This window comes from Ixodes scapularis, unplaced genomic scaffold (genome assembly GCF_016920785.2).
Source record: "Ixodes scapularis isolate PalLabHiFi unplaced genomic scaffold, ASM1692078v2 PGA_scaffold41__6_contigs__length_2269736, whole genome shotgun sequence".
Classification (NCBI taxonomy): Eukaryota; Metazoa; Arthropoda; class Arachnida; order Ixodida; family Ixodidae; genus Ixodes; species Ixodes scapularis.
The window spans coordinates 1,437,374-1,452,871 of NW_024609870.1; the positions used below are offsets into that span (position 1 = coordinate 1,437,374).

The 15,498-nt window shown below is 48.0% G+C and overlaps 1 protein-coding gene across 1 annotated transcript in view; it reads left to right on the forward strand.

The window, feature by feature from the left end:
- Positions 1–15,498, forward strand: part of LOC121837463 (integrator complex subunit 4-like) — a 37,597-nt gene that overhangs the window by 5,181 nt on the left and 16,918 nt on the right. The window contains exon 3 of the mRNA XM_042293068.1: positions 8,564–8,839. Within this exon, the coding sequence (XP_042149002.1) occupies positions 8,564–8,839 (276 nt within the window). The remainder of the gene's footprint in view (positions 1–8,563; positions 8,840–15,498) is intronic.

The following is a 15,498-nucleotide window of genomic DNA, read 5'->3' on the forward strand; positions in this document are numbered from 1 at the left end:
TTCTACCGGTTCTAATATGTGATTTGCCATTTGTCATTGCCATAAGTAAGATCAAATACAATGAAGCGGCCCTCCCGATCGGTGGTAAGAGCATTAGCAGTCAAACCCGTTCCTTTTTTTTTTAATAACAAAAGACAACCAACCGAAATTCCCTTTTTTTTTAATAACAAGACAACCAACCGAAATGCCCGTTGCATCGGTGACACGGACTTGGAAATCAATTAGAAGAGGATTTAACGCGATTTTGGTTTCTTCGCCGGACAATTTTCTTTCTTGTACAGCCAATACATCTACCTGCTGCAAGGATATAAACTGAAAAAGCTGACACTGCTTTCGCTTACATTTAAGGCCTCTTACATTTAAGGTAGCTGCACGAAGCTGAAGGGCGCTGGACATGTGATCATTTATGGTTGACCGTTGTCACTCAGTGGGTTGTCTTCGACAAGCTTAGTTAGGGTCAGAAGATGGCTTCGAATACTGCTTGTATCGTGTGCCAGCCGGTCTTCTGTCGAACAGTTTTGATCTAGTTAAAGGGGCACTAAAGACAACTTTCTAATCGTCTGTTTTTGGTCATAACTGATTCTATGTGCCAAAGCCCCCCTTAAAATCTGAAAATTACAATTGCGCGACGCCGACCTCCCCTTTAAAAACGTGATGAAAGGCCGGAATACACCCCCTTTTTGAGCGGATTTTTCTGCTCGGGAAAGGCGGGGCATACCCCAGCAGCGGTGTCGACGCAATGACGATGGGCGCTCGTCGGCCAATCGCAAGCCGCCTCTCTTGCAGAGGCAGGGCAGCGTGGCGCATTTTTATTGATATACATGCTTCAGCGGATATGCTGAGTTTTGCAGTCATTTTATGAAAATCGTATTTACAGGCAAGATAAACTACCAGGTGTAAAAGGGTGAAGGGAAAGAGGCTATCCCAACCGAAGTGTCGCGCTATATGATTAATTATTCAACCATTTTTTTAGTACCCACTGTAAATGGGACCTACTCTGACCAGAACCTTATTTCTAGAAAGAAGGCCGTGAGCTTCTTTTGCTCCCTATCTGTTCTTACTACAAAAGGTCATATGGTTCAGTATCAAAGAAGAACCCTGAACCATTATCAAAGATAAGCTCATTTAGCGATGCATTTAACAATGTTTTAACAGATGTTGGCATCTGCTCCAAATGCATCAGGTGCTGTTCCAAACAAGTTTCTTGCTTGCTACAGAACCTGCTACGAAAGTTCAAAAGCCGCTTCCATCGCTGCCTTGCTCCCTGTTAGGCTCGACAAACCAGTTTGTATTTTCTAGTGATGGACCGAATCTGCCGAAATTCAGATTCGGCAAAGTTCGGCAGATTTTTGGCAAATGTCTGTGCACGCGACGGGGACACGGGGACGGGGCCATGGGGACGGGGCCATAAACTGCAAATGGATGCCGCATCGTACAGTGTAGAACAACCAGCGGTTACGGCGAGGTGTGGGAGTAGGCAACATGTTAACTGCGTTAGTGAGCCTTTGCAAGTGTGGTTCTCTTCAATATTTTCTGCCTCAAGAACAGAAAATTGACCAGTAATTTACGCAGTCCACTGCGCAAGTGACAGATGATGCGGTACATTCTGGATGACGCAACTTTCATTTGACCTTTTTAGTGATGCAACGAGGCAGTTGAAGCATTGATTCACAATTACTTTAAAGCACTCCTTGCAATTATAACAATCCTGTTTTCGGCTCACAAGAGGTTTGTGCCAAAACAGAATAATACCTACTGCTTTTTAATTAGTGTTATTTCACGGTTATCATGTATCTACATAAAACTAAACACAGAACTATTGTTGCATTGCATATCCAACATTCCTAACTCTTCCCACCTTCCTAAACATCCGTATGTGTCCTAACACCAGAAACCGGCATTTTAAAGGTTAAAAACGAGACAATGCAAATATGGGACGCACACTTTCATGCAAAGCTGACGTCAAGTAACTCAAATCGAACAATATGCATATTGACAATAATATTGTTATCTTTTCTGGTGAAGGCTCGGTAACCGTTGCATTCATTTTCGTGCAGGAAACGGTGACTCCCAAAGAAAGTAAAAACGCAGTGTTATTGCCTTTGTATTTACACCACACGCACTTGCAGGCTTGCGCTGATGAGACCTCCAGACCGAAACACTCGTAGCGTGATTCGTGACTGCGCACTGCGCTCGCTGCTACCCAACGATGCTACTACCCAACCTCGTTGTCACGCCACTTCTGCAAGAAGTCACTAAAATTGCCAGTAAACACACAAAAACAACACCAATACAATTATCTTGTATAAGATCACCTTATTTTGTAATAACTGTGCCGATATGCATTACATGTTGCATTTAAGTTAAGAAAAATACAAGCTAAAACGTTTTTTTGCCAGAAAAAAAAACAAAATATTAACGTAAGTCTGGTAACAATGTATTTTTGCCAAATCTTTGCCGAATCTTTAGAAAAGTTCGGCTTTGCCGAATCCTAAGATTCGGCGCCGAATTTTCGATTCGGCAAAAGTTTGGCCCATCGCTAGTATTTTCAGGAGACCGGCGTTATGAAAATTAACTGAACCTGACACATAAAAATTGGTCTCGTCAAAAAACTATGCTTGAAACAGGATTGCCTCACCTGCCTCACACATATCCAGTTCCCACTGACAATATCTTGCGCACCTGTCAGGGTCGTCCTCATTCAGCTTCTGCCGTAGCTGTACTTGGGAGGGATACCACTTACGGAACTTGAGGATGTGGCGGATGCTACTCTCAGCCATGTCTGTTTGCATGGACTTGCAGCGAATCGACTTCCAAGGGCTCCTAGCGTACGACACCGAAACTTTCGGGCCGGTCTTGTCGGCAGCAGCCTCCCCCTCAGCTGATTGCGTGGAAATTTGTCGTCCACGCTTCCTGTCTCTTAAAACTTTTTCGCAAGTTAGGCGGCGCATCCTTGGTGATTCGTCGCCCTTTGTGAAGGGTCCAGCTCCTCAGCCACCTCTGGTTGACTTGGGTCCAACAGATTGACCTTGTATTCCCCCTTAGGGCCACTTTCATCTATGTAGAAAGAGAAATAATGCTTCCAGACTTGCAAAAGAAATCGGCCGAGGTGCAGAACCAGATGCCTTGCCACTATACCTGCATGGTCGTCCAGTTTATTTGTCACGCGTATTAATGCCCCCTTCTGGGGAATTCTCGTCATTATTTTGTATTGGGTGAGCTCGGTGGGTAGCATTTGAGTTGGCTCGTTTTCGCCTTGAGAAATCTGATGTTTCAACCTGCTCCAGTAGGAGTGGTCAAGCTGCGGCAGGACTAAGGTCTAGCGGCGAGGACGACCCCCTGGATCCTTCCCGCACGCACCGTTCCCTTTCAGTCCTCGTCTAGCCACGTCCTCGACTTCCTTGAGCCCCAGCTCTGTACCCACACACCTCTGCTATCCATTCTGAACACTTGTATTCTTACAAGAAATTAATGAGGCAGGCCCAAGTCCCTGTCAGGGATGACAGTTATTGTCAGGTTCTAAAATAATACACTACGGTCTGGTTTTTTTTTCTATTAAGGGCTAGGTTCCCCAGGATTGTGTCCAGTACCAAACAAATGTCGACACAAAACTCTGGACAGCTACATTGGTGTGTAGGAAGAGGTGGCAAACCAGACAACTGGTTTGCCAGCCTCGCTCATAGATGGCAGCAACCTTACAGCCTTTCCACTCTGGCTTTCACCGGAGTGGAAAGGCTGAATTTCTCTAGGCGTCGTCCTTGAGGTTGTCCGAGAGGTCGTCCTAGAAGTCATTCTTGAGGTCGTCCTAGAAGTCATCCTTGAGTTCGTCCCAGAAGTCGTCCTTGAGGTCACCCTAGATGTTGTCCTCAAGGCTGTCCTAGAAGTCGTCCTAAACGTCGTCCTTGAGGTCGTTCTAGACGTCATCCCTCAGGTCAGCCTAGGCGTCGTCTTTGAGGTTGTCCTAGACGTCGTCCCTGAGGTCGTCCTAAACGTCGTCCTTGAGGTCGTCCTCTAGGCGTCACCCTTGGGGTCGTCCAAGAAGTCGTCCTTCGGGTCGTTCAAAAAGTCGACCTTGAGGTCGTCCCACCATAGTACAGCTTCGCTGGTCTTCCTTCTTCACCAGAGTGGAAAGGCTGAAATTTTTTTTTTTTTTTTCATTTTCTCGGAAAATGGATTGTATTTAAAAGCAATATCAAAATCACGACTAAAAAAACTGAAGAAAACTTAGGAAAGAAATTTTGATTGACGCGTGTCACAGTAGATAGAGCGGAGGGCCTGTGGACGTCATCGCTCTGTCTCTCGGGCATGCTTGGTTGGAACAGTGGATGAGCGGAAGAACCTCGATGACTTGTGGGTTGTGTAGCACAGGGGTGCGGTTCCCAGCAGGGACCCGGGACTTTGTCCTGGACTATCCTCCGGCGGTGGACTAGGATCCGGCTGCTCAAGGCCGACCGAATCCCTTTCCAAATCCCCTTGACCCAAGCCTTTTTCAAACGTCCTTTCATAGAAGCCCTTTTTCCAACTTCTTTTTCTGCTTTTTTCATCCCCAATTCTCTTTTCAAACGTCGTTATGACTTTCATCGTGCGCACTACGCATGCTTTTTCCTCATCGGTTTCTTCTTGCTTTCAATCAGTTCAAATCATCAAAGAGCACCCAGATGTGTCCGTTGCATATGTTTTTTAACTGTCAATGTATCTATTTTGCTCCAAAGTTTCTTCAGAGGGTGTTTTTTCTGCCTGCTATCATTCTTTGCGGATTTATGCTATCTCAATGTTGTATGCCCACCTGCTAGAATCTCCTTGTGAGATTAGCAGTATTACTGATTAAATGAAAGAAGGTCGCTGCTACCAAACTTCATGCGTGAATGCTGGGACGACTTTGTGGCACCCATTCCACCCTGCTTTCTAAAGTGTCCGTACACATTCTCCCAGTTTTGCACGTGTTGGACGAGTCTCTTCGGGAGTGTTGGGGATCGCTTAGATGAGCCGGAATCTTATTCACACCGTGGGAACAGTTTTCCGGGGTCAAACTGAAGCCGACATTGGGAGTCTCCCAATCAGATTTCTCGGATTGGTTGGACCTGAGTTCGAAAAAGCCAGCGTGGAGAAAGTCACCTCTACGCTTTAATGAAAGCCCACAGACCCGTCAGAAAGATGGATGATTGGAAACGCCATCTCTACTCGAGATCTAGGGGTGGTATTCTTTCGTAATAATTTACCCTTTTGGTTAACGGGCGTTGTCTGGGGGGACGTCTGCAAACTACAAATGAGGGGCAGCCCAACCAGGGTTGGGCAGAAATACTCAAAAATGTATTTGAAAATACAAATACTGGAATACATTAGAATGGTGTCTAAAATACTGATACTGAAATATATCTGTAAAAGTGTATCGCGATATGTATCGGAAATACATTTTAATTAGAGGCAAAAAGTGAAAGCCATTTACAACTCCCTGTAACACCGAATTAGAGCGCAGCTCTTGAGGAGGAGGAGGGAAGGGTACTGGGGGGGGGTGACCTTGGGGGGTCACGTGACGATGCCAATGATGTCATCAGTGACGATGACGATGCGGACTCCGATGACGTCATCAGCGACGATGACGATGCGGACTCCGATGACGTCATCAGCGACGATGACGATGCGGATGTCGGTGACGTCACTGATGACTTCATCCGTGATGATGACGATGCGGATGCCGGTGAGGTCATCAGTGACGTCACCGATGACGATGCGGATGCCGGTGACGTCATCAGTGACGATGACGTCATCGGGGAGGTCACGTGACCTCGGTAGGGGTCACGTGACCCTGGGGTGTGGTCACGTGACCTTGGGTGGGTGTCACGTGACTTCGGGGGGGGGGGGGGGGCACGTGACCTCGGGGGAGGGGGTCACGTGACCTTGGGGTGATCATGGGGGTCACGTGACCTTGGGATGACCTTGGGGGTCACGTGACCTTGGGGTGACCTTGGTTATGCCGACGGCGACGCCGCTCAAGCCGGGAACGGGCTCTAAGAGCTGCGCTCTAAAAGTATTTGGAAATACAAATACAGGAATACATTTTAGGGAGGGCAGAAATACAAATACAGAAATACTGATACTGCAATACATTTTTCAGATTTGTTTGAGACGCCAAATGAGATGAAGCTTGAAGTTTGAAGTGGAAGTTTTTGACCCTGAAATTATTTTTCCGTAGGCTTGGCACTTTGCCTTGAAAGTAGTGATTTCGGACTACGAGGAGTCTTCAATGGGTTCAGAAAAACATTCCATCAAGGACTGACCGTGGTCCCTTCCCTGATATCCTGTCTGTCTGACAAGGGATGCAGACTTCGAGATCTCAATAAATTCTAGGTCATCCTAAATCCGATCAAAGCATCACCACACCCCTGTCCAATAAGGACGCCCCTGTCAATATTTATCACATGATGTCACGGTCGAATGAACTGGTATTCTTTACCTGTAGGTGTGGCCTTGAACACGAAACTTTACCACGCTGCTGTATGAAAGGACAATACATACTTTCGTTGTAGGTTACCTCGTTGAAGATCGTGCAGGCAGTGCCGTTTGGAATTTTCGACAATAGTGGACCACCTGAAGCATCCTGGAACAGATGTCTTATCTTCTGTTACGGTTGAAAAAACAATACGGCGGCATCCCCGTTGGGAAAGTCCTTCCTGCCGATCCTCCTCCACCAACACATGGATTACAGTCCCCAAGTTTCGTCTTGCACACTCCAAATAGAGACCTCGTAGATTGCAACCTGATATTGCCGGCATAGGTGCGAGCTCTTCGAGAAACAGCGCGCTCGAGACGAGCCGCAGGTGTACAAAGTCTGGGTCGGCACAGCAAGGCCAAGTCTCACCTCCTTCCTGGGTTTCGGGTCCCCAGAGCAGCGGGTCACTTTCATGACGGCTGATGACGTACCCTTGAGCCGTGCAGTATTACGGGCGCAGCCGCATTTGAATATGTGTTAAACTTCACTGCATGAGTCATCCTACTATTTCAAGTCAACCACCACCAGGCTCGTGCTGCAACGGACTGTGACTCAGCTATGCCGACTGTGTGTACTGTGTACGCTAAAGCAAGAGAGAGGTTAGCAGCGGGCATTCGATGCCAGCTAACAATGACTCAAGAAATTCCTACCTAAGGACCTGCGGCACAAGATGCTCTGACTCCACTCCTGGCACGCCACCTGGTTCGAGTCCCCGACTACGCAACACTTCTCAGAAGAGAGAAAAGCACGCATAGAAAAATAGTTTGGTGAATCGGAAGAAACCTTGGTCAGCAGGGTAACAATGCCCCAGCATCTCCTTGACCCTAACACCCTCAGAAGTAAAAAAAAACATGTTTGGATTTGTTTTTGTTTTTTTCAGGAGGGAAGGAGGGAGGGAGGGGGGAGTATTTCTCAAGAAATGTAACGAAATACATTTCACCCTGATTGTATCGGGATACAAAGAAACATCCAAAATGTATTTCGATATGGGAATACAGATACTGGTGAAAAAAATTTATCGCGATACAGAAATACAGATACGAAATGTATTTCTAAAATACTATCGCGATACATTTGTATCGCGATACTGCCCAACCCTGGAAACTACCTCCATCCATCGGAGCAAGTTTTCATCGCGTTTGTTGCCTTGTGCTAAAAAAAACATCATTGAATAGAATGGAAATATATGTGAAGTGTAGGACGAAATGATATTCTACCTGACGCAAGTTGAACTTTTCTGTTTTGAGGGGAGAGGAGAAGTGATAAAAAAAAATGGAAGCCGTTTACAACTCCCTGTAACACTGAATTAGTGCAGCTCTTGAGGAGGAGGAGGGAAGGGTACTGAAGGGAAGGTATACCTCTTCCTCACGTCCTCATCCTGTCTGCTACTCCCCCCTCCGAGCAGCGTCGCCGTCGCCTCACGAGGGTCAAGTGACCTCACGGGGGTCATGTGAAGTCACCGGGGTCACGTGACAATGACGTCATCAGTGATGTCACTGTTGACGTCATCATCACTAGTGACGTCATCAGTAACATCATCTGTGACGATACCGATGACGATACCGATGACGATGCGAATGCCGATGACGTCATCAGTGGCGATGACGATGGCGATGACGATGACGTCATCAGTGATGTCACGCGTCCCAAATGCACCGCGCGTCCCAAATGCACCGCCTAAGAGCTGCGCTCAAGCCGGAAACGGGCGCCTAAGAGCTGCGCTCTAAAAAGAATTGTAGATAAAGATGAAATACAGTCACGAACGTACCTGAATGGTATCATATGTTCTCACAGTAGTCCATTATGTTACTTCATCGTTCTGTTATATCATGATTTGTTTTGCTTTCAGTATCGTATAACGGTGCATAGTGTTTTATTGGCTGCCTGGTCCCGCACGTGAGCATTTTAGCTTTCATGGGCAAGCTCGTTTCTATATGTATTTTGTGTCAAATAAGATGATTATAATAATTAGGTAGTATTATAATGATCACTCGTTGCACGAGTGCCGCTTGTGGTGGGAACTTGGCTAGAATGGAATGGGGCCAGCTTGTCCGACGCCCCTTGACGTTGCAGCCGGAGGAGGTGCTGGGTGTGTACCGCTGCCTGCTGGAGCGCTTCCCCGCCGAGAAGGAGAGCACGGCCCGGGCCAAGCTGGCGGCGGTGGCGGGGCAGCTGGTGCGGGGGGGTGCCCTGGACCCCGGCCTGGCCCTGGATGACCTGGCCGCGCTGCTCCGTTCCGAGACATCCCACGGGGTCCTGGCCGCCCTGGTGGACGCCCTGCATGCAGTCGGCCTTCAGGCGCCCGGCGACAGGCGCCTCCGCCATAGGGCCGTGCAGCTCGCCCGCCAGGTGAGTCTTTCGTTGCCGTGTATAGCGCGACACATGTCGGACATGTTTCAGGCACTGTGGCGCAGGCCCTTTACGATTCTGTTCAGTTTCTTGCTTCCAAGTTTTCTTACTCTCTGGAGCGCCGGCAGAGCGCAATCTATCGTCTGTTTGCGTTTCCTCGCTTGAGTTTGGGAGGGGTGCCCCCTCGAACATGGCCCCGAGGCACGTTCAGTTTCAGGTTCATCGTGTGCTTTCGGTAATTACAGTATTGGATTTATTAAGTTTGGCGGAGGTCGATTGACCGCCAGGAAACTGCCCATTATAGGGTTGCTGAGCGAAATGTGAACATCAATTAAAAATGCCAGGAAACAAGGGACCGAGACATTAGGGTGTCAAATGGGTAACTTTTGCAGTATGGTTCAAACGGAGGTTTGCTTTTCGCTGTTCCAGTTCAAGGAAGATTGCGAAACCTAGATATGTCTACAAATTTGTCCAGTCAATAACCATTTTGAACCAGTTAAAAAAAAAAAAATCTGACCAGTTAAGAGGGTAAAAAAAAATTGTGGTTTCAGCAAACAAGATCGTGCAACTAAATATTGAACTATTTGCGCGGAATTTAGTACAGATACTGCTTGCTGTTCTTGTTCTCGAACTTTGTTTGATAAAACCACTTTCAGCAGTAATGACTGACTCAATGGGGCTTCGAAAATGGCTGCGTGCCCTGATCGAGTGGTCCTTGTTGATGTTGGCCATGGCATTCGCAATCGCGGCCTTGAACGACTCTTCGGGGTTGTGGGGCTGCTTGCTGGTCTCTCTCGACGACGCCCCAGACATGATAGTCCAGGGAGTTTATATCTGGAGAGTTACGAGGCCACTTGTTGGTTTTTGGGGGTTACATGGTCGTGCAGGTTGACAGCTAGCAAATCTTGGATCTCGTGGCCCGTGTGGCATGGAACGGAGTCCTGTTTAAAGATGTATGGCCTCCCCTAGGTCACCCGTCCTTTCCAAGGTTTTACTACAATGCCAGGGTCTCAATAAGGCCCTGTTGAAAGGTGTGCGACGACATGACGTGACCCTCATTGCTCACAATGGCTAGGACCATCACAGACAGAGGCGTAGTCAGGGGGGTGTTCCCGGGTCAGAAAACTCCACAAAACTTTTTTGCTTGTCCCCCCACATCTCTCTCACTATCCAATCACCCCTTTTTGTCTTATGGTGCTCTATGTTTCTTTTATGACTCGCAGCGTTATCAAGACAAAGCATTTGATATGACGTTTTTCAGTCCATTCCGCTTGCCAGAATAGGAATAAAAATAAGCGTGCAAGAAGGCATCTAAGTGCGTAAAAATTATCCCAGCCATTTTCCTCTCAAGTCGGAAGAAGAAACGAAAGTCTTTCATGGACAGAGAGAAACGTCAGGGGGAGAAATGCTTGAGCCTTGAGCTGTTGCTAAACTCGCCCAGATTAGTGCCCGAGTCCTCTCCGCGAGCTCGCTGGAGCTTGCTAAAGTAGGTGCCCAGCTACAGGCCCACGCATGCTCGTGAGTGACCTCGAGGGCTGGAGATAAAGGTGACCTCTCACTGAAGGCCCCTAGTCGTCTCTTCCCTTTCATCACCAGGCCCCTCTCTCTGCACGCAAGTATACGGGGCAGGTGCGTGATCACGTGGCGACAGATAGACGTACAACTGGTCAAGCTGAGCACGTAGCTTGCACGGCACTGTCAGCTTATGAGTGAACAGAGTTTCAAGAGAGAGTAAACAGTATGCGAGCTATGCCTCCCTTACTTTTACAATTGACATATGCCGAGATAGGTGCAGGAGGAACCACGAGGACTGCGTTTAATCTGCCGAGTGACAAGCTGGTACAGTAAAAGCTTGTAATTCGGATCGCAAGGGACCGGCAGAAAGGTCCGAGTTAACCGAAATCCGGATTATCGAATGGACTATAAAAACACTGGAAAAAATGTGTTCTGCATGGGCATACATTTATTTCTGGAAAAACTCGGTTATTCGTGTTTGCTTCTTCGCAGAAAGTTGGCGAAGGTCAATTTTTTAACCCCATTAAATGATTGTGAGCGTACTGACTTTTGGAGATCCCGTCACAAAATTCTTCTAACACGGCGAGGGCCTCTGTGGCTTCCTTGACAGTGCGACGTCGTGACGGTTGATCGGACGCATCATCAAAACCATGCTCGTCGTGTCCGCCGAGCATTCCCGATATTATTTCATCGTCACTCAACTGACCAGCAATGGCAACATCGCGATCTATAGCGATATAATCGGCAAGCTGTACACCACTGGGCAGGACACGCTCGAGACAACTGTCATCCACCTCTTCAGCAGTTTCTTGGCTGTCCTCCGAGGTGGCATCAAGAATGGCCTCACAAACGTCAGGGCGGACGAACCCACTGTGCCTGAAGCAGTTGGCTATCACCTCGGCCGGCGTGTTGCTCCAGACACGAGCCAAAATGTGGACTGCGCTGAGCAGGTTAAGATCGTATTCTCGGCCTGCCTCCATGCACAGCAGCATTCGTTCCAGTACATGCCTTCGGTACTTGCCCTTAACGTATTGGGCAGGAGATCGAACTATAGGTGGCGCTCTGACCCGTTTGTTTTCCCCACGCTCGGTGTTTACTCAACACAAGGCCTGTGCACATGCCAGCAGGCCTTAAGGGCATGGCCATGTCATCTTCTACAATAGAGCGCGGGGCACAGTTTAATGTAAAAAATACTAACAATTGACGAAGCGACGTTAAGTGCCGGATCTATCCTCAGAGAATGCGAGCTTGACCCACTTCGGCTTTTGTGCGAAGCTGGGATCGTGCATGCTGCATTGTTCACGCAGGCCGTTGTGGAAACAAAGGAGCCCCTCCTCCCCCTCGCCGGAGAATACGAACTCCAGCCGAACGCTGACGCCGCGTTCGGTTATGTCGGCCGAGCGCTGCGTCATTGTATTTGTTGTCCCCATCCGTGTACTTGATAAGTTAACCGCTTGGGGCGTCACGGTCCGTCCTCCTCCCCAATTGGATAATCCCTTGATCCAGCGGCTGCAATGAGGCCGTCGTGTTAGAGCATGCAGCGTGAGAGCTGCAGAGCATGATGGCGTGATGGCTCAGAAAACCCCCACCAACAAAGCGATTACAACCCCCCGAACAAAACGCAGCGCAAATCAGAAGCAAGTGGCGCGAACCGCCCTCTCCGTCACGCTGTCCTCGCAGCTTCAGTGAACGCTAGATAGTTCGGCTGCTACGTCCATATTGGGTGGGATTTAGCGCCGCCTAGCAGCGACTCGCTCGTTCACTATCGCCGCCATCGCAGTTCTCGTGACTTGGCGCGCAGCTGTCCTGCTGCCGGTGGCGGCGCAACGAGAGGGTGTTTACGGCTTCCAGACACCCAGCATCGTGTGGCTGAAAGCTGAAAATTGCGATAACCCTCTTAGGGGATTGTCCGAGTTAACCGGTGCGCGGCAAAATACTTCCGAGTTAACGAGCATATGACGCCATTGAGCTACACATAGAATTGTAGAAACCGCGTGGCAAGTCCGAGTTATCCGAAATTCCGAGTTAACGAGATCCGAATAAACAAACAACTAAGTGCCCCGAAACTCGCTGTCGCGTACAATGTGAATTGGTTTTCTGCTGGTTTTCGTTTTATGGAGAGCACGGGCACATTTGATTTATGATTTCCCAAATTAAGTGAAGGCTATAATCAGAACCTCCTTTGTCAGCAGGCGCCTCGGCTGCACAAGCTGCATCGTAAAAAGTTGTCCGGTCGCTCACACTTGTCAAGAGCTAAACCTTTACATATAACTCTCACTTCTTGTATGTGTGCTCTTTGGTCACTCATGCATTAATGTCTTTGCTTAGCCATTGAAAGTATGAAGTTGTGTGTGCACTTGCCTTTTTGTTATACAGGAATTACAGTGAGAATGTGAGGTGAAACTGTTTCCATAGGGGTTTGTTCGTACACACTTCCTTTATCTCTTTTTACGTTGAACCACCAAAAGAAAAGACCCCCTTAAAAAAATTTCTGGCTGCGCCACTGATCACAGATGACGGAAACTTTGTCCGCACGACCATAAAGGCCTCCTCGGGGCTTGCACAGAGCCACCTGTCATCCCTCCTGTCTTGGTCAAAGATCTTCTCGTCGGAAAAAACAAACAAACAAAGCACGTCTGGTTCCTCAAAGTGCCTGAGCTTGTTCAGCAAGCACTTGAACCAGATGACATGGTTTACCTCAGTTATTTTGGGACATAAATTGCCCTCTCCTCATCACGTACGGCATAAACATAAACTGCCCACTCCTCATCACTGGTATCTAAGGTCCTCATGCACCACAAGCCTGATAACAAACTCTGCCACCTCGGACTGTTTGGCAGTGGCCTTCATTGACTTTTTGGTGTCGTCATTGGTGGACGAACTCCGGCGTCCTGACCACATCTGACCGCTGGGGATGGTTCTTTCGCTTGGCCACGAATGCAATGTTCCCGTCAAAATCTGAAAGCTGCTTTCTGACCTTGAAAACGAAAGACCTCGACATGTTTAAGAAGATGGCTATATCCAAATCGCTGTGTTCGGCGGCCAAGGAAACCAGGATGGCATGCCTTTTCATTTCGTGTGTCATACCAGAAGCTGTCATATTGAAATTGATACACTAGATAGATTACATAGATGCAGTCGAAGGCAAAGTCGTGTCTACACAGATATAGTGAGAGAAGAGGCACGTTTGCAGGAATGCAACCTAGTCACATCGAATCCAGTTGTCGCATTAAATGCGGTCATGTAAACGGCATAATGCGCTAAGGAAGCGCATCGCATTCAAGTCGCTAGACAGAGGTGGATCGAGACGGCCAATGCGCATTCATTCAGCCCATGTAAGCGGAGGTCGCGTTGTATTTTTGAACGGGGAGGATTATGGTAAGGCGCTAGCTGTGGGGACAAATGAACAGCTGAGAACAGGGGGGCGGCCAACCTCGTCGGCCGAGAGCGGTCCCGTGCGGTCGCCCGCAGTTTTCCTCCATGAAGAAGTGCGAGCTTTTATTGGCACCATAAGTGAGTGGAATATAGCTAGGGTTCCGCGTCTTCGGTTTTTATTTTTTCGAAATTCGGCGTACTTTTTTCGGTGTTTATTTTAAAATTCGATTTTCGGTTTTTTTCGGTGTATATTTATTCACAAAAAAGTTCACCGTTTCTTTCGGTTAATATGAAAGAAACACCATCGGACACCGGATCAGATGATCCTTGTAGCTGCTATATTTGTGATCACTCAAAGAATAACGACACATATACATACCTGGTCTTCGCTACAACTTCCGTCAGGACACACTCCGGAATTGCGGAATTCGCGGGCGTAATCTTCAGTGCGCTCCTTTTTCCTTCCTAGTCTGACGACGTGACCGTCTGAGGTGATGACCGCACACAAACCAGCAAAAAAAAAAAAAAAAAAAGAACATTGTATTTTTGGTTACGGTGTTTGTGGAGAATAACATAGAGGACGAAAACAGGACGACACATTCTATGTTATTCTCCACAAACACCGTAACTTAACCAGCACGCTCCATTTCCACGATTGTATTTTTGTTTTTAACCACAGACGAGTTTGAGGGAGGGTGTCAAAAAAGGTATTGACGGCTTTCCTCGATGTCCTCTGAAGTGCATGAAGCAAAAAACCTTATACTAGCCCACATCCGAACTTTTTTTGGGGGAACCGGGAACTTGACACACTCAACCCGATCAAAGAAAGGACACAGACGTCCCGCGAAGGCCAATCCAAGACCTCTATTGTTGCATGTTGAACCTTGGAAGAGGGCAATCACGAAGACGTCACACAATGTCGAACCTTGCAAAGCCCTCTCTCTCCCTCCCCCACCCACCTCGAAAAACAGTCCCTTTTCGGTTAAAACCGAATTTTAGAAAACAGATTAGACATACTTTTATCGGTTTTTATCACTTTAAACCGAAAATGCCGAACCTACAAACTGACCTTTTTCGGTTAAAACCGAATTTCTGAAAATGCATTCGGCGTACTTTTATCGGTTTTTATCGGTTTAAACCGAAAACTCCGAAGCCTAAATATAGCCGAGCTGCTCAATGAGGGTAGCCCCTGTCCAAGCCCCGCTAATCACGACTTGCGCGTCCAAGTTAGTCCCTAGAGGCTTCGGAGCAAATACAGCGACACCAAGAGCTGCGAGCACTGCATGGCACCGCCGAACGAGCAGCTCTTACGTTGGTGCCATTCCTGCCCGCGCCTCTCGGCCTCGGAGTCCAGTCATGGTTGGCAAGGCGAAGCGCGGTGGTGGTGGTGTGGTTGAAAACAGTCTCGCTCGCCAGGGCATGCATACCCACGTCGCTTCTTTTTTAGGGTGGTCGGCGGCTTGGGGCACAAGCCGCTTGGGTTCCGATGTTTCTTGCGACTTGTAACTGCTTTAACCTTGAGAAAACGCTGCTCTAACCTTGCGAAAAGACACGGTGTGGTGCCACCTTCTCATAGGACTCGATGCACATCCGTGTGAACATTGACGCGTCAACTTCTCTCGAAGGACTGTTGGAATCGATGCACTTAAGTCGCATTCATGTAAACGTGGCTTTTGAGAAATTATGCTCCCTGAAGTACTCTTCTCAAATACCTCGCACACCCTGTATATTTTGTTACTCACGGTGTTTCGCCGATTGTAGAGTGTCTC